Source organism: Bombyx mori, chromosome 9 (assembly GCF_030269925.1).
Source record: "Bombyx mori chromosome 9, ASM3026992v2".
Taxonomy (NCBI): Eukaryota; Metazoa; Arthropoda; class Insecta; order Lepidoptera; family Bombycidae; genus Bombyx; species Bombyx mori.
Window position 1 is genome coordinate 3,996,331 of NC_085115.1, and position 19,932 is coordinate 4,016,262.

The 19,932-nt window shown below is 36.3% G+C and overlaps 1 protein-coding gene across 1 annotated transcript; it reads right to left on the bottom strand.

Moving 5' to 3' along the window:
* Positions 1-75: 75 nt before the first annotated feature.
* On the bottom strand, positions 76-6,125 carry LOC101742086 (pyruvate kinase). The gene is made up of 10 exons (XM_062670041.1): positions 6,002-6,125; positions 5,584-5,698; positions 4,671-4,897; positions 4,220-4,555; positions 3,892-4,038; positions 3,453-3,557; positions 2,884-3,120; positions 1,878-2,100; positions 1,081-1,270; positions 76-402 (listed from the first exon to the last, which is right to left on the bottom strand). The coding sequence occupies exons 2-10, from the start codon at positions 5,687-5,689 to the stop codon at positions 375-377; spliced, it is 1,599 nt and encodes a 532-aa protein (XP_062526025.1). The 5' UTR covers positions 5,690-5,698; positions 6,002-6,125; the 3' UTR covers positions 76-374.
* Between the last annotated feature and the right edge of the window lie 13,807 nt (positions 6,126-19,932).

Below are 19,932 nucleotides of genomic sequence, written 5' to 3' on the forward strand. Positions count from 1 at the left end.
TATTAATTAAATCTAATGTTGAAGATAACTGTATTAGATGAAATAGTAAAATTATGTTAGAAATTAGAGACTCAGTTCAGACCAAATTCAGTGTATTAAAATGTACATAACAAAACAGTCTTGCACTAATCATAAAAGAAATTAATTAGGTAAACCTATTAATAAATAGAAATAAATAAACTATACCATTACAAAATAATTAAGAAATTACTAGAAAAACTTTGTAAAATACATCAAAAAATAAAACATAGAAATTATGTCGGTGGCTTTTGTACTGAACACGAACGATCTCTAAAATTATTGACAATTGTTTTAGTGCCGTTCCGTAAGAAGGATTAGTCTTAAATCATTTGTGAAAATGATGAGCAGTGTGGTCAATGATGAGTCAGGTGAAATTTGATCCTAAAAATGAAAATAATTTTATTAAATAATATATATATATATATAATAATAGTAGAGAGTTTGTTTTCCATAAGATATATAGTGGGATTCTTTGTTCTCTTGGTTTTATGGTTACCGAAGCTTGTAGACACTACAAAGTAAATACCGCTGCTGACTCCGAGACATAAAGTATTATAGTATATTGTAAATCGATAGTCTTAATCAACAAAAGGCAGAAATAGGTAGGTTTACTGGTGGTAGGACCTCTTATGAGTCCGCGCGGGTGGGTACCACCGCCCTGCCTGTTTCTGCCGTGAAGCAGTAATACATTTCGGTTTGAAGGGTGGGGCAGCCGTTGTAACTATATCGAGATCTTAGAACTTATATTATTATCTCAAGGTGGGTAGCGCATTTACGTTGTAGATGTCTATGGGCTCCAGTAACCACTTAACAACAGGTGGGCTGAGAGCTCGTCCAACCATCCAGGTAATAAAAAAAAAGGTCCATAATAGTAGTAGTATCGACTTCGAAGGTTTTCACATTGACTTGTATCTACTTCCAAATCGTTTTTGCTTGTTTCTTTTTGAGCCGAAACTCTAAGGGCACTAAAGCTAATCTTCCTGGCAGTAATGTTTTAACGAATGAGTATATTTTAATTATTTAGCAATAATCATGATGGGCTTTACAAACAGAAGTTACCTATGTTTCTCTGTCTCCTCAGTGACTACTTTCCACAGACTAATATTATCACAAAACGAGCTGGTTGGAGTGGACTTCTTTAAGCAAATGTAAGTACAGCCGTACTTGAGGAGATCGTGTTTGATACCGAACCTCACAGCGAATTGGACCCGAGCGCTCATTTCGTCGTACCAATCAGATAAAGGCTTATCTACGAATGAGAAAATTATTTTGAGATGATTGAAAAGATATTTAATTTATATTGGGTAACAGGAGTAAAATAAGAATTCATCTTTATTCAACCATTTTTTTTACCTATGCTGATAGCCTTGAGAGGCTATTTCAGCTTCACCCTAATGTTTGTAGGTGAGCTCACGGGGCTCAAACCGGAGAGTTGCTAACACTGACCCTAGCAAGAGCAGTGCTTCGCAGAATCTACCACCGGATCGGAAACGCGACCCACTGAGAAGATCCGGCGAGAAACTCAGTGGGCTGTGTCTATGGGTTAATTCGCTCGTCGAGCCCTTCGTCGAAAGCGATGGGTTCGACAAGGACGGTGAATCAACCATATTATTATTTATCTACATTTTTTTTAAATAGCGATCTATAACTGCGTTCTACCTTTTTAACATTCTCTTTAACATTACTTTGTAGTATTTTGATGGAATAATCACGTGTCAATTTCAATGAAGTAAACGTTTTTCGGGTTTGCTTTTCATTGCCATAAACTTGACATGCAAGAATCTCATTGTGAATGGGCATATCGTCATAAGTATACATAATATTTGTTGATGATGATTTATTACAACAAAACTTACTGTCATATATAATAGCGACGATTCCTCTGTACAATTGGAGTTGTCTAGCTATAACTGGATTGGTACTGACAGTTAGTATGATTGCTTGAGGAGCTACCCGGGACAGATGCACTGCCGTTCTCCCAGTTACAGTCGGTATTATAACTACTAGTGACTGAGTTTGTTGGGCCATTAATGCACATGCTAGTATAGAAGCTTCGGCTGCGTTAACAGGTATTTTGAACTAAAAAAAGTAATTAACTCAAGAGAAAATTGCCACTGTTGTTTAGTTTTATTAATTTTAAGTTTTAAGCTATTGCATAGTAGTTTTTATCAAGGGCTTTCAGCGCAGCGACCGAATCAAGAAATTCAATAACGAAAATAAAACCTAACACTTCTTACTCCGCTTACCATGTAGCTCGCGTTCAATACATTCACACGTTGCGCTTGTGTTTGTGAATAAGCAGCGTGACATCGCACTGTATGCGCATCATGAAAAGTCTGCCCATCTCTCTCTCGCACGGTCTATCTTATGAGTGTGGAGGGGACAGTTAATGTTTTACTTTTTTTAATGTTTATAAATATAGCGTGGTCTTATTTTATTATTGTTTTAATATTAACTTATTATTGTCTAATTATAATTGCATAAGTTGATAAAAAATGCTATGCAATAGCTTTACCGCGGCAGTCCCCGAGTGCCACATGTGTTTTTATTTATTGCATAGATGGGTGGATGACCTCAAAACCCACCTGGTGGTTACCGGAGCCCATAGACATCTATAACGTAAACGCCGCAAACCACCTTGAGATATAAGTTTTAAGGTCTCAGTATAGTTTCAATTGTAATTGGAATTAGTTGATAAATCAATTGGTGAACACGTAAACTTACGGATGTGCTAAGTATTTATTTGTTCTCCGCAGTTGTCATTTGTAATATAACCATTTCTTTTAATATTGTAAGAATCAAGACTACAAGATTTTATAAATTAAAAGCCTTAAAATAATAAAAAAAGGAGTTTCTACCAACTTCGTTTGACAATCTCCAAAAGTCATTAGTTTTGGACAAAGGCTCAACCGCTCGACAAACCGAATCCAAAATATTAATTGTCTTGACCAAATTCGTTGGATCTTTATAATTTTTCAATACAAAACCGGCTCCTTGTAAGACGGCATTAGTGATATCGTTTAAGTCGCAGTTTGATATAACACCTTTAAGCATTGTGTCTTCTAGTATATTCCCAGATATGAAAAAGGGTTTCCCCATCTAAAAGTTTGGAATTTCATTACCACGTATTTGTGCACAAGCACAGAGCTTAGATTTTATTGGGAAAATAAAAAATTGCGGGTGCCAAATCTTTGATCGGGACGAACGCCCAATCCATACTTGTTCCGTAAATAAAGCGTCTAGTAGCTAACGGCTACAAAGCCAATACAACAATTATTGCATTTGTCATCTAAAAACGACATATTAGAGATCAAAAGGTCGGCTTAATAAAAGCAGGGTTCACAAAATGAGACCATTAAATATGTATTTATTACAGCTTAAATAAGAGCTTAAAAATAAGAAAAATAAGAATTAAAATAAAAAAAAAATACTTGGTGACACTTTGCGCTTAGTTTTAGTTGTATTGCGATCATCTGATGTTTGTTAACTATATTACTGGCGAGGAATTCTCTTGCCAATATTATTGCGTCAGATGCCTAAAACATAAATGTATTAAAAAATAGACTAGGTTATGAAGTGATTTTTTGTACTTACTAAAATTTTTTGGTGTTACCTTGGAAGTTTTTTAAAACTCGGTAAAAAGTAGTCTGGCTGTGCCCCTGGCATTGCTGTCGTCCATGAGCGACGGTAACTTACAATTAGGTGAGTCGTATGCTCGTCTGTCTACAAGGGTAATAAAGAAAAGCTTTCCGCTCTAGCTATGATAAAAGCATAGTAACATTTACATTGAATCTAAGATATTGGAAGTTCAGAACAGTGTGCTTACATCATTTTACATTATTATTATATCAGTTACATAAATTTTTCAACCTTTAAAATTTCGTCAAAATTATCCAAACCCTCTTGTTCACAAATAGTACTTATAATCAACGGATTGTATGCTTCTGACTTAAGGAATTCCCTAGTTCTTTTTACTGTTCTTGCATATCGTATAGAATTTAAGGTTACTATATCAACCTGAAAAATTAAATCAAATACAGAGTTACTTGTTTGAAAAACTGAGCCATAAAATTATCACTGCTTGACCATTGAAATCGTTTTCGTGGCAACATACGTTTCTTCTTAATCAAAAATTTTAATGGTTTTTAAAGTTTCAATTCAATGCTAATTAAATTTTAATACATTTAAAAATTCCAACCTTAAACTTTCTCGCAAACATTAGTAATTCCATATCTGTTTCCAATAGGGGAGGTCTCTCCAGCTTTATGCCGCGAATACACACGAACGCCTCGCTTCCCATTGTGCCTCCTCTTATGACTTTACATACTATAGTTTCAGAATCAATTAATTCAGTGCATATCAATACTATCTGCCCGAAGCGTATCGAGATTTCCGTTCCGGGTGTTATTTTTTTAACCGTGTACGGATCGTCCATGTATATCCTTTTTGAATCACATTTAGTTTTATAATTTGCATTACTAGTTAATTCTATTATCATATTTTCTTTCAAAATTAAATGAGCATCATTTATTTCCTAGAAATCATCGTTATTATTGAGCAGTGATGTTATTCTAAGCTGAATCTATACAATCAATTATCTATAGATCTTATGGTAATTTGGGAATTGTATTTTGCTATTTCGGAAGTACCTCGGATAATAATCCTGTTCGAATACAAGCGTTTGGTATATCAACAGATATTGCTATGGGCCACGCCGTGACGTTATACTTTTCGCAGTACGACTTCACAGCATCATCCAGCATTGCAAGCATTTTTAATTTATCTGTGGTGGTTACACGTGACATTGTGAATCTGACTATTTTCAAGCCGATTTCAATGAAGGTTTTGATGTCTATATAAGTCAGAGTGCCTTCACCTTAAAAGAGAAATGAATTTAGCTATTTAGTGCTGTAACTTTTAGAAATAGAAGTTTTCTTTTTATTTTGTAGTGGATGTATCGTCGAGTATTATTAGTCCATGTGATAGAAACAACGTTCGACATTTTTCATTAACAAACTTCATCCATGTTACTTGATATCGAATGGCAAGAAGATATTTATATGTCTGACAGAAATTTTGTTTTCATCGATCTTTTTTTTTTCTCGGAGACAACAAAAAAATCAGTCAAAATACCTGTTTTTGTATACTCATCTTTTAATGATGATGTTTGTTTGGATCTCTATACGTGTTGGATTTATGAGGGAATTAAAACAGGCGCCAAGCCTTTACTGGTTGATTTTTCACCAAATTATCTGATTACCATTCTTAGAAACAACTCCGAAAGAGAGCCCCGTAGGGTGGTAGCGCTAGCTTGTACAAATTTATGCCACTACTCGATGGAATATCTGATTGTAAATCATTAGCCATACAGCCTTCTCGGTGGACGGGCTATCCAGAGATCGTCTCAACGGTGAAACAGATATCGGGTTAAACTGCTTTGTCACAGCCAGTTCAAGAAGGGCTTACGTCACTTAGTGGCTGTTTTAATTTTAAAAAAAACTGGCCAATGGTATGAACTCCTGATAGTAATATAAAGTTATCTCTTAATTAGTCGTAACTTACAAAACGTAACGATGAAAGGCGTGAGCCTGTATGGCTCGTCTGATTTGCTACGTAGAATGACTTCTTTCTGATCAAATAACAAGGAGCTGGGGTCACCCTTTAACATATTAAGTATCTGAAATTACAGCGCATGCAAATTTTCGGAAGGAAAAAATTAGTAGAACAATAAAGCAAAGGACGAGGACGGTCGATGGGGCAGAAAGATCCTGGAGTGGCGACCACGTACTGGCAAGCGCAGTGTGGGACGGCCACCTACTAGATGGACCGACGACCAAGTAAAAAGCGCTGGGTCTCGTTGGATGCAGGTGGCATTGGACCGGTCGCACTGGAAATCTATTGGAGAGGCCTATGTTCAGCAGGGGACGGCGATAGGCTGAAATGATGAATAAAGCAAAATTTTTTTGGTTATGTAACTAACCAAAATAAAAATATTCTCTTAAAAAATATATACAAATTTCCAAAACTGAAGACGTGTAAACCAACAAAGCTTGACGTTTATCAAATAATAAGAGAAAACGAAGAAGATTGAAGTATGTATGTGTAATGTTCTTTTTGATTTTAGGTAGTTTTGTGGCTGTATGTTTTAATTAAGTGTGTTGGTTGTAACATAATACGATCAAGCACTACAGTTATATACCGTTTTTATACATAGTTATCACGTGTATTTTAAAAGTAACAATAAATTTAGTTCACAGTGTCAGCATAACTTATTAAATTATGTACCGGGAGTGCATAAGTTAATCAATTGTAATGTATTTTTTTGTTACTGATCAATAAATCAATAATTGAAAAAAAAAATTATGCTTAGTTTCTTTAAATCTTAAAATGTAAACCTTTGTAAAGTATACGGCGAATGTTATTATTCTACTTTAACCTACAAAATAATAAGGAAAAAAATTAAAAAGCATATTTTTCGTTTTTCGTCTATAACGAGGCAATTATAATAAAAAATTGCTACGGTAGCTTTGGGTAGCTTATTCGTAAATCAACAGCTTCAGGGCTTCAGTTTTGTATAAATTATAACTTGTTAGAAATTAATAACTTTTGTTAAGCAATAAACTTCACACAACCAGTTCGATTTATTTCAATTGTTAATAAAATAATAATATAAACTGAAAAACTGGTTTCATGTGACACACAAAATCGATAATATGATTTACGTAAACTTGTATCCATTTTACTCTCTTCAATCTGAAAATGAAATATAGAAATTTAACGTAAATTAATAACGTATTTGCGGGTAAGTTTGTGTAGACGCTGGTTTATGAATTACAGAGCGGTTCTACGGAGACTAAACGACACAACAATGTATCTTTGTCATTCTTTTCGTATATTTGTCCAGTTAGCGGGCAGCTAATGGACAAACAAGGGGTAGCGTCGTGCCAATGTTGATTTTCAGTTAGTCGAGGTCCGCAGACGTTTTTGTAGGTTACAAGATTTATTTGTTCTAGAGGCGAGCGGAGAAGCTTCCTTATACCGCGTAAAATTTGTGAAAAAGATTTGTAGACATTTGCTTAAGCAAGCACGATAGTGGCAACTACCCGTCCGGACTTAGAATACGCCATTAAATACACAAATTTAATAATAACTAGTGGTCCTGCAATAGTCGAAATTCGACTATAATTTAAAGTTTGAACATTATTATGGTTTTATTATCAAAAACTATTATACTTCTACAGTTACAGATTTCGCCAAGACTACACTATAGACAAATAATATTATAGATAAACAATATTCACCTATTCTCAATTTGACATTGACTTTAAGCAAAAACCAAAAGTTTGACAATAAACGAACAGTATATATGTGTACACGTGTGTCAAATACATGGTAGTGTGTGTGATGGTTTCTTTATTGATTTACCTAATGTATTTTCTATGCACAATAAAAAAAAAATTAACATCCTGCACTTCTTCTCTATATTCTCTATAAGTGTGGGAAATTTCATACTCCTCCGTCCAAGCAATTTTCGTAAAAAGGGATACAAAGTTTTTGCTTTACGTATTAATATATAGATACTCTTAAGTTTGACAACATAAAAGTATGCATGGGTGTTTGTCAAATAAATGGTAGTATGTGTAATGTTTTCTTTATTGATATAATGTATCTTTTATGCATTATTTAAAAAAAATATTAGCATTGTGCACTCCCTCACTATATTCTCTATAAGTGTGGGAAATTTTATACTCCTCCGTCCACGCAATTTTCGTAAAAAGGGGCACAAAATTTTTACTTCACGTATTATTCGCGCCATATTTAAATAAAACTGTATTTACATTCGCTTAGCAGTTTATTTCGTGAGCGCGAATCTGTTTGTACGTCACATAAATTTGTAAATTTTTTTTTTTTTTTATTGCTTAGATGTGTGGACGAGCTCACAGCCCACCTGGTGTTAAGTGGTTACTGGAGCCCATAGACATCTAAAACGTAAATGCGCCACACACCTTGAGATATAGTTCTAAAGTCTCAGTATAGTCACAACGGCTGCCCCACCCTTCAAACCGAAACGCATTACTGCTTCACGGCAGAAATAGGCAGGGTGGTGGTACCTACCCGTGCGGACTCACAAGAGGTCCTACCACCAGTAATTACGCAAATTATAATTTTGCGGGTTTGATTTTTATTGCACGATGTTATTCCTTCACCGTGGAAGTCAATCGTGAACATTTGTTGAGTACGTATTTCATTAGAAAAATTGGTACCCGCCAGCGAGATTCGAACACCGGTGCATCGCTCGATACGAATGCACCGGACGTCTTATCCTTTAGGCCACGACGACGACTATCTTCTCGGTGTGTACATTTCGAACGGTCTTAATGAAAGTTTAATGACGTCATTAAATCACAGATTCCTTTTGAAGTACAATGCCATCACATTTCTTTCACGAACGAGTAAATAAAAATTTTAAATACACTTTAAGATGGTAGATATTTCATGAGGCTCATTCATCGTGGTCATCACATTGGCTACATGAAGTAAGGTTGCAGCGATTTTTTGAAGTCCTAACCATAAATTTACTAGTCAGCAGCTACAACAGTAGCAAGGCTAGTAGTAGTGCAAAGGCTTCATTTAATACTTGAGGAATGCTACTGTCCATTCTTTGGTGAAATGCTTAGTTACCTTTTACGACACCAATGTAAATTACCAGACAGACATACAGTACTAGGCAATAAATATTGCATATCGATATTTAGAAAGAGACAGTCGTCTAATTTTATTTTTGTTGTAGAGCGTTACCTGTGTGCGACGAAACACTAACGATCCGGTATTATTACTGGTGGTAGGACCTCTTGTGAGTCCGCACGGGTAGGTACTACCACCCCACCTATTTCTGCCGTGAAGCAGTAATGCGTTTCGGTTAGAAGGATGGGGCAGCCGCTGTACTGAGATCTTAGAACTTATATCTCAAGGTGGGTGGTGCATTTACGGTGTAGATGTATATCGGCTCCAGTAACCACTTAACACCAGGTGGGCTGTGAGCTCGTCCACCCATATAAGCAATAAAAAAAAAACTATGGAGACTAAATGTCAATCAGGTAATGTGCGACTGATATAACGCTCTACGAAGCAAAAACTAACCGTCTCTTTCCCACGGTCGATATGCAATATTTATCGTCGGGTACTGTACCACTGGTTAGACGGTTGGATGAGAAGCAGCAATAGCTCAATATTGAGGCCGAAGAGACTTAATTTTCCGTAATCGAGAAAACTTATCAACGTTATAGTTTGATATTTGTCATTCGTAATTCAATGTTATTTATATGTTATTGCTCTAAATAAAAAATGTTATTTATATTTTCTTACAGAACGCTGTGTTCTATAAACTAGACAATATTTTGTAAGACAGATATACAGATTGCTATCTAAAATGAAACTCAACTTGCGGTATAACAAAGAGCTGAATAAAAATGACCTATTTAAACAAATAGCCTTAGTCTTCAAGATTTCTAATAAAATATGTAAATAAAACAGTATGGATAAATTTGATATGAATGACATGCAGGATTATGCAGAAGGCAGCGATATGACTGTACTATTGCCATTGATACCTATGAGCGATGATGACTACTTTTCATCAGATGGGCCACGTGCTCAACTCTCTTCAATAGTAATAAAAAAAATATGTGAGCCGTCACGGGACGCCTGGCAGATGTGAAACATCGACATTATTTTGTAAAAGTAATATGCAGAAAAGAACGGATTGTGATAGGAACTAAATATGTCATAATGATAAAATAAAATATTACGAAAAAATAATTTGTTTTCAAGTAAAACACAGGTTATGTCTACTGTAGTAAACAATACTGTATACACTACGGAGTATATACTATAGGTATCCGAGCTCAGTGTATCGAGAGAGATGGCTAAACGCGCGTGGCGACGCGTCACCACGGCATGCGTCGCCACGCCAGAAATCGTTACGTGCGGCTATGGATGTTTCACATCGAAAAGAGAACGCTCATAAAATTATAGACAAGACCAAATACATTTGAAAATGAGTAGGTTTTCGTTTGCTACGTACACAAACTTGACTATATCAATGTGCTGTAATGAAAAGCAATCAAATGTGCTAGCTGCACAAATTATAATAAGAAGACATAGCGCACAGCATTATCGCACAGTACGAGTAGTATAAGCAAAACATTAAATCATAAGAAATTAAGACATTAGTGTAATTGTAGCTAAATTTTGTAAGGAGAGCGCCCCGTGTAATTAATTTTCCTATTATGAATGAGAGTGCCTCTGTAATTACAAGATAAACGGCACAGATGGGTAGTGTCACGATTATTATCACTCTTAATTATTTTAATTTGTTTTATAAGTGGATAGAGTCGAAAATCCAGTGTCTTAATATAATTTATTATCAAGCACGTGTACCAATTCAGCCTATGGTTAATGAGCATTTAAATTCTGTAATTTATAGTTAAGTTTCACTAAAATTGATAAGGAGAAATGCACTAGAAACTACTATAAGTTCGTTCGTTTCTTAGACATTCGTAATTTGCAAGTATTTCGATAGTAAATAATCAATAGTATCCTTTTGGCATAGTGATATCCAATGGTTGGAAAGACGTTTACGTACAATATTAAATCATTTTAATATGTACCTATAGTTCATAAAAACGTTGACTGATTTGTCTGCTTCTACCATCCAAAAGTCTTCTACCCTTGATTATGGATGGCACTTACAATATAAAATAGCTAAACAAGTTTTTTTTGTTATGATATTTTTTCCAAATTTTAAACGGCTCTTCTGTAAAGTTGCAATAATGTCGCTTAAACAAAATAGCCTTTCACCTTTTGATATAATAAAAAAATTTGAATATAAAATTTCATATATCTTACAAGAAAATCAAGGTTTCATAATTTGTATGTATATTTACTTAGAGTGGCCCGCTTCGGCTCCGCTCGGGTCTAGAAAAGAACACTTATTGCGGCATAACTAAAATAGTTAGACATATGCTGTCGCGACACTTTTTGTAAATAATAATGTGTTCTACAAAGTCTTAGTATATTATTTTATTGTATCATCAATCGTTTTCGCAGAGCACGCGATGTAAAGAATATGTTAAGTAATTTTTAAACACCTTGGGTTACATTATTGGAGTTTTAGTAAGGATCCCTAATTTTTTTCAAAAAATATTATAGCCTATGTTACTCGAGAATAGTGTAGCTTCCAAACAGTGAAAGAATTTTTCAAATTGGTTCATTAGTTTCGGAGCCTATTCAATACAAACAAACAAACAAATCTTTCCTCTTTATAATATTAGTATAGATAAACTAGTGTTCATTTTACTCATGTCTATTATAATTCTTTAAATTATCGCCATGTATTAACTTCATCACAGCTACGCACTTCTTGAATCTTTCACTTCATCAACGAGGGTTACCTGGAAGAGAATGCCTGCATGACGTTAAGTTCGTCTTTGTACAATATTTTTGTGTAATAAAGAATTTTCATTCTCTCATTCATTCATTCATCCATTCATTCATTCATCCATCCATCCATTCATTCATTAATTCATATTTTTTAAACTGTTGCATTTGACATGTGCTAGTTCTTCAATTTAATTTTCCTGGTATCTGGTCGAAATCTGTTGAAAATCTTGATCTAGAAACGAGATTTGCAGGAAATTGCACGCGAGGGCGCGAGTAAATTGGGTAGCTATTAACCTATCCGCACAGGGAGCGTCAAACTCTATCATTCTCTATAAAGGGTTACTTATCGTGGAAAAAATGTATTTAATCGCTTATATCGTGTATCCACATCCGCTCGTAAATTACTCAGTGAAAGGTCAATAAGGGTTATAAATAAAAACAAGTGACATCTATTAATTGTTTAGCGAAATCAAAGTTTGTATTAAGTGTGTTGCTGACATATTTCTTGTTTTTTTTTCCTACGTATGCTGATTGCTTTGTGAGGCTATATCAGCGTTACCGAACGAGCAGGTGAGCTTATGGGGCTCAAACCTGGCGAAGCTGCTAGCACTGGCCCTAGCAAGGGCCGTGCTTCGCAGAATCTACCACCGGATCGGGAACGCGACCCACTGAGAAGATCTGGCGGGAAACTCAGTGGGCTGTGTCTGTGGGTTACATATTTTGATTGCTGTAGACGGTGGACGAGCTCATGACCCCACTGGGCTTAAGCTCATTGGCACCATAACGTGAACAGGCATCTCGTTTTTATAGACTGTATCGCAAAATTTAGTGCCAAAAGTTTTAAGGCTAGATAGAGAGTTTTTAATTGTGAAAGTTTATTACCACTAGCAAGGATTTACGGGTAATGCGATCGTACGACCTGTTTTAGAGGTTTTATAGCCATCTAAAGACCCCAGACTTGATTTCCGCCACAGACCTTGTAACATAAGGTTGAGATTCACGTGCTAGTGCATACTTGACTTACTTTTTTACATACCTCCCATAAACAATTAAGGTTGATTATAAACGGACCATATTCTTCGACAACAAGCCATGATACCAAAAGACAAGAAAAACAAAAAAATAAATAATACAAGAAACAAGTACTTCTAGCCATCGGATTTTAAACATGTGTAACAAAGAAACTGACTTTGGCCGGATTTCAATCCTGTGGGTGATCATGTCTTTGGAAAGCAAATTTTCCCAGAAATAGCATTAAAATCAAACTTACCATTAATGTGATTTCTATTTCGGTAATTGAAAACACTGAAACAAATTAAATTGTTTGACTGTACGCACAGTTTAAAGGTAACATCTGATGGAACGGACGGAGAGCCTTCCAATCAGCTGGTGACAGTTAGATTGAATCCAATATGGGCCCAAACCGACGATATCGCGTTGATTGATGCCCAGCGAACTCCACGTCCGCACGGTTGTAAAAACGATTGGGTTTCATCCAGAAAACGTAGAAAAAAGATATAAAATGTTACAGGAATATGGCGGATGATTCAATCCGAGTAACGTACTTTCCTCGGCTTACGATTTGTTAGCTTTCGAGGAAACGATATATAACCTCTATTTTAGGTCACCTTGTTTTGTTGACTTTGTTAATAGTCACGCGTCGTGCTTTCTTCTGCGATATAAATTTGGAAATTAGAATTAGGATCAAGAGTTGCTTTTATTACCTTCTTGTCCGTAAACAATCAATCCATAATAATATGTAGATTAATTGGTTTCTTACAGCAGAAATCTGCGTCGATGCCCAGATAGTATACATTTATCATTATAAAAATTATCTTTAATTGAAATCCCTTAAGCGTTACGAGAATTTGTGTGCTTTAGGAATAAACAATTTAATAAACAAATAATAACAAATAAACAACTTAAAAATTTAAAATGTAAAGGATGTTTGGGTGTTGATTTACATTTTATAGTTAAAAATAAAAAGGCTGATTAATATTTAATTTCAGAGAATCAAACTTTTGTAGAACATATTCTGCACAAACGCGATAAATCTAACAAGTCTTTGCGCTTTTTCCTCAAGCTGGTTATTCACACTTCCCATTAGCAAGGGAACGCCCTGAAGTTGTTGTGTACCTTACTCATAAACTAACATCAGACTAAAATATCCTTAATTCGGTCAAGTCACAGAGATTGGTTAAATGGAAGTGACGGTGTGTGAAATAACAATGGAACTACGCACGCAGAAAAATGTGATTTACTTTTACACCTTTTTTGGCTATTAGCATTAAAACAATTGTTTACACCATGTGTTTTCCTTTATCTTCCTTACAAATAGTTTTTCGACTTTGTTCTGGTTTTTCGTCTACTTAATCGTTTGCATTCTTGGCCACTCTGCCAAGATGTCGTGGTCATCAGTTTGGGTGGTGGTGCGCTTCACAAGACGCGTATCGCGGCCTTTATTGTGTTCTCGTTGACTGACGGGACCGTTTAGAGCCGGCTTTATTTGGTCTGACCATCGTAATGGTCATCTGCCGCGCGGTCTTTTTACCTTCAATCATGCCCTGCACCACTAGGTGCTCTCCACTGAGTCATCGTCGTTATTATGATTAGACAGAGAAAATTCAATCGGATCGATTTTTGTTTTGGTAAATTAGAAATCAATTACTGATTACTGAAATTGAAATTGGTATAAAACTTCTCTTTTCACTTATTCCACATTTTTCTTTTTCTTTTATCTCACTTGATAGTTTTGGTACACCGTGGTTCCATGATATAGCTTCAATTGGATTAGCGCGGGTACATGTAGTATGTACGTGCCGGTCCGGTAAGTTTCAGGCATGCCTCTCAAATAAGTTTCAATGATGATTTGAAAACGAAAACGTGTATTGTATTTTAAAGCTTGTGTTAGTAAGTAGTAGAGTGTGTTTTTCGATAATCAAACCAAGTATGCTCTCGGGCTTATAGATTTATATCCAGTCGTCTTCTGTTAGACAACTCTCCAGAGATAATGGTAATAATTTGATTTGCATATCAATATAGTAATTCGTGTACTGAATATGTTAGTAAATTAAAATCTAAAACTCTGTAAATACGAATCGTTATCTCTAAGCCTAAAATTGATGAATTTATTAACAAGCAAGCAAGCATTCAGTTCTTAAACAAGATTCATAACAAAAATTGATGGTTCAATTTATTGTGATCAAAATTGCATGTGCTAAGTTTGATCATGATACAGTTATTAGATAGACGTGTTCGTGATTACACCGTAAAATCATTTTTAATTTATCTACTGAAGAAAATAATGCAGTGTTTTTTGATTCAGGTATGCGTAGTTGCAAATGTACGGACAACATTAATTTCGCAGAAGACCAGTGACATTTGATCACATGTCACATCTAGTAAAAACAAATTTCAACTCAACGTGCTGAATAACCACGTCTCTCAACTCTAAACACATGACGGTAAACTTCTTAAAAGCTGTTTGAGGCGTGAGAGAAGCACGCATATCACGAGAATTCGTGCGTCGGCTCAATTGAGCGCCAACTGAGCTAAGAGCGTTTAGTATCAAACTTGTACAGGCCTGTCCCTTAAGTGCCAAGTCTTTGCTGCGAGGCTAAATTGAAATATGTCACGTAGAAGCAAATTAGTTTTATAGTAAGAACTGAAGCGAGCGGGTTTTTTTTTCTAACCAACGCCTAAGGACGAGAACATATTTTATGCGACTTATGTGATATCCCAATCTGGAGTTATGAAAGGCAATGTCTGATAACATAAGCTAGTGATGGGTATACAAAAAAAAAATTTATGTTTGAATGGTGTATGATTAGATCTCCACAAGCTAGTGGTCAGTTTTGGGTGTCGGTAATAATACATTGTGCACCAAGGGAGAAAAGTAGGACATTTCCTCCCGCGTGTTTGCCACGAGATGACCTACTTTTTTCCCGCGGTGCACATACTATTTTTTCTCCTACCAGGCCGAAAGTTCATGGAGAGCCGAGACGGGGTCCAGAGCGAAGCCCTGGCGGGGTTGGGGGGGCCAAGCCCCCCTTCCTCATAGAAACACAATTTAACTGTTTTTTAATTTTTAAATAAACTACTGTTAATTGAATAAGAACTGTCTGATGAACTGATCTTTGTTTAATACTTCACTATTAAATTTTATTGCCTTTTGTTAATTTCACTTTTACACTAAACACAATATTGCAAGCACAACAATGGCGGAGAATTTTAGGTGCGTGAGAGCAGACGTAGACACTAACGCGCATGCGCATTTGTCAGTATCCAGGGAGGAAAAGTTAGACTTTCTTCCCTGTACAGCGGGAGGAAAACCGAACTTTCGGCGTAGGCAGGAGAAAAAAGTAATTTCTAAATCATTTTCTTGTTTAGCTTTCAATTCTTAAATCCTAGTCTTTGAAGTGGCCGTAAGACATTTTCGCCACAACAATTGCCTCTCTATCTTTCTCAACAATTCTACCGCAAAACGAACATGGTTTTCGCTTTGTAAGATAACTTTAGTTGTACGATCGGATTCAGTCATATGTTTGAATGTTGGTGAAGAATTTATGTGGTAGCTTCTAGTAACCGTTTATCGTCAGGTGTGCTAGTTAGTATGAATTAGCTAATTTATCGAAGTCACCATGGACAAAAGGATAAAAAGGTCCGGTGCATTCGAATCCCGCAGGCATCGTGTAAGAAAATAATCTGGGTAACTATTAGTGGTAGTGCGTGCTGTAAGCGGATAGATACTACCACCCTGCTTACTTCTGCTGTGAAGCAGTAATGCGTTTCGGTTTAAGGGGTAGGGCTGCCGTTGCACTTAAAAACTGATGCTTTAGAACTCATGTCTCAAGGTTGTTGGCGGTATTAATGTAGCTGATATCTATGAGCTCTGGCGACCAATTAACTTCAGATGAGCCTTGAGGTCGTCCACTTATATCTGCCATAATAAAAAACTTTCAGAAGTTCAATTGGTGCTATTTGTGGGTATTTCAAGACGATATAAGATTTATGTAGTGTTGAGCGGCTTGTTTATGCCCCTGGCATTGCTAATGCGACCGTGATTACTAACCATCAGGCGAGATGTATTCTCGTCTGCCTAGAAAGCCTTAGCAACAAATCCAGCCAATATTTCTATTCGTAACGATAATACAAAAAAAGATGTGTGGTGTCGTGGGACACCGGATAGAAACGAAGTTCCTTATTATAAAAATATTAATTTTAAGTTCTATTCGAGGTATAAAGAAAATAATTATTCGGGTATACATTTTTTTTTATGATTTTTTTATTGATAATAAAAAAAACTACTTTACAAAGTTATCAACTTTATTTTATTCACAATGATTTACAAAAAATATATAATAATAATAACCGTCATCACGTAGACTATACATTAGACACAGTTTAGCCATCATACTAAGACTATACATATATAATAAAAATCTTACGTTACGGACGTTTTTTTCCGCTTAGGGTGTACTTTCCGCATCGTCCCATAAGAAACTTCGTTCCAAAACATAGAATAGTGAAGTTAATTGACTCCCGGGTACAGAAACGATCGATGCAAGTTCTAATGTCCAGTTATTTGTTGTTGAACGAATTAAACAACGAGGAACTGCAGTAGCACAACAAGTTGGCGGAGTTGTTGGCAAGTTCCGAACAACGCGGTACCACCGTTAATTTCAACTCGGTTGTTTAATTCGTGTTGTGCGTTTACTTCGTGATTAATATTGTCGTTCGTTATTAGAAAGGGTTATCTGACTTGGGTGAAGCAATGTTTATTTTCGCTTACTTCTAAATTGAGATCGATTTGATGAATTCAAGGAAACATTTACTGGTGGTAGGACCTCTTGTGAGTCCGCATTTGCCTATTTATGCCGCGAAACAGACAAGTGTCGTCGTCGTGGCCTAAAGGATAAGACGTCCGGTGCATTCGTGTTGAACGATGCACCAGTGTTCGAATCTCAGGCGGGTACCAATTTTTCTAATGAAATACGTACTCAACCAATGTTCACGATTGACTTCCGCAGTAAAGGAGTAACATCGTGTAATAAAAATCATACCCGCAAAATTATATTATGCGTAATCACTGGTGGTAGGACCTCTTGGGAGTCCGCACGGGTAGGTACCACCACCCTGCCTATTTCTGCCTAGAACCTTAGCGGTTATTTGTGTGGAGTTTGCTTTTATATGACGGCTGGTGATGCATTGATAAAGAAGATGACGTCACGTCAAAAAATCCTCAGGTAATTTCCCATGTAGGTAATGTTACATTTACTACATGGTAGGTAGCAGCTTGGCTCTGCCTTTGACATTGCTGGTGTCCATGAGCGACGGTAACTATTTACCATCAAGTGGGCCGTATGCTCATCGGCCTTCTTCTCAATCGTGTCACTCTTGACAGAGTGGACGTCATCGTCATGTAGTGTTGGAAAGGGCAGACTTGATGCGTCTCATGATGTCCCGCCATTTCTCCCTGCCCGAGGCCATTCTACTGCACTCATTTAGGGCCTAAATGGACAATAAAAAAAACTGTCCGCGTGGGTAGGTCCCACCTCCCTGCCTATTTCTGCCGTGAAGCCATAATGCGTTTCGGTTTGAAGGGCGGGGCAGCCGTTGTAACTATACTTAGATCTTAGAACTTATATCTCAAGATGGGTGGAGCATTTACGTTATAGATGTCTATGGGCTCCAGTAACCACTTTACACCAGGTGGGCTGTGAGATAAGCAATAAAAAAAAAGTTACGTTAAAATTCCGACATGCGATTGAAAGTATTCATAACGTAATGTAGGTCGTTTTAACTGTAACGAGATACTGTCGCTAGTCGACGTCCCGCCTCGCTTAAGGCGAAATTGCCATTAGGCAGATTCACGCGGTAATGGACACGTAATTGGGTGCCTCGGAAACTAATGGACAATTATAACAAGAGCCGGATCTGAATTTCAGGAATATTACTCTATGACGTAAAGAGTTCGAAGCTAAGTGATATGTAGAAGACTGGTAACTGTTTTTTAAACTGGAAGATACTGGTTTTTGGAATGAACTTCCTTATCGCACGTTTTGCCCGTGAGCGGAGGGGCTACTTAAAAAGATGTAACAATGAAAAAAGACAATTAAAACCAAGATATTTTTGCAGTAATTTTTTAAGAACTTCCTGTTCACCTCTAAGAAACTGAAATTTTCTTTCAATTCAGATTGCTGTCAATATTGAGAATATGCAAAAAAACACGTGTGGCACTCGGGGACTGCCGCGGTAAAGCTATGCTATGCTGTAATCGAATCCAGACTTTACAGTCAAGAACAATAAACACCAGACTAATAAGACCATGTAGTAAGAATGTATGTTTATTGACACGTTTATTATTAAGGTCGAATTTGAAGTCACTACGGTACTCCATATGCGTCGAAGCACCGCGTTATATTCAAGAACTCTTCAGAATTACTAGAGTTGGGTAATGAGTGCGGGCCACGTGTGTAGAATAACCAGCGAGTATAGCTCCGTATTATTACCTTATTGCAGCGATTATGGCGGCAGATGCTCGTTATATTGTCTTCGAACCTTTAGGCCTGGCTTGGTATCAGATTAGATAGGTCACGGGAATACTTTGGGAATTCTATACCTTTATTTACTCTACAAAAGAGGCAGTGTTTGGTGATTTATTAAATTTGAATTACTCGTGATTTTGGGATTGAATCTGCTTTTTTTTTATAATTTTTGGAACGAAGTTCCTTATGCGACGATGCAGAGGGATACACTAACCGAGAAAAAACGTCCGTAACGTATGATTTTTATTAGTAATGCACACAGTGTACGACTTAACTTTGTAATAACGTACAAAAAATAACATATTTTTTCATCATACATTGACCACGATCTCAGAGCGTTCGTTTTCGCAATATACTAACTCTTATGCAAACAACCGTGAATGAAGTGTACCACAATAAGTTCGCACGTTACCGAATGACCGTGGGTTGTTGCGAAACCTCCAGTTTTATTTACTTTATACCTCGAATAGAACTTAAAATTAATATTTTTATAATAAGGAACTTCGTTCCTATCCGGTGTCACACGACACCACACATCTTTTTTCTTCATAGTTGAATCTGTTTTTGGCTCACCCAGTTAATGTAGTATTGCGTTATTAATCATTTATGAATTTTTATTTTTAGTGTCTAAAAATGCTTCAGCTGCATGGCTGAAAGTGTACAGACCAAATACAAGGGTCGATTGGCTTGGTCGGGATTAGCAAATAGCAGCTGTAGGTCTGTAGTGTGGGCATAGCTCTCAAACGCTCCATGTTCTAAGTCAGGCTGTTTCCAATATTGACGATTGCACAACTTACTTTGCTCATACCAAAAATACTTGTGGAAATTTAAATTAATAAAATAATCTGAAATGTTTTTTTAAGCGGCAGTGTAAATAAGCCCTCTGTATTTGTGCTGGGTGATACGTACATGCAGTTGTTCA

Coding starts and splice junctions, on each gene's coding strand:
- LOC101742086 (XM_062670041.1), bottom strand. CDS start 5,689: ATGTTAAAGGGTGACCCCAGCTCCTTGTTATTTGATCAGAAAGAAGTC. Junction 4,556..4,670: donor GAACAGGATTATTATCCGAG/GTACTTCCGAAA, acceptor GATGATTTCTAG/GAAATAAATGATGCTCATTT. Junction 3,558..3,891: donor ATTTTGACGAAATTTTAAAG/GTTGAAAAATTT, acceptor TTTATGTTTTAG/GCATCTGACGCAATAATATT.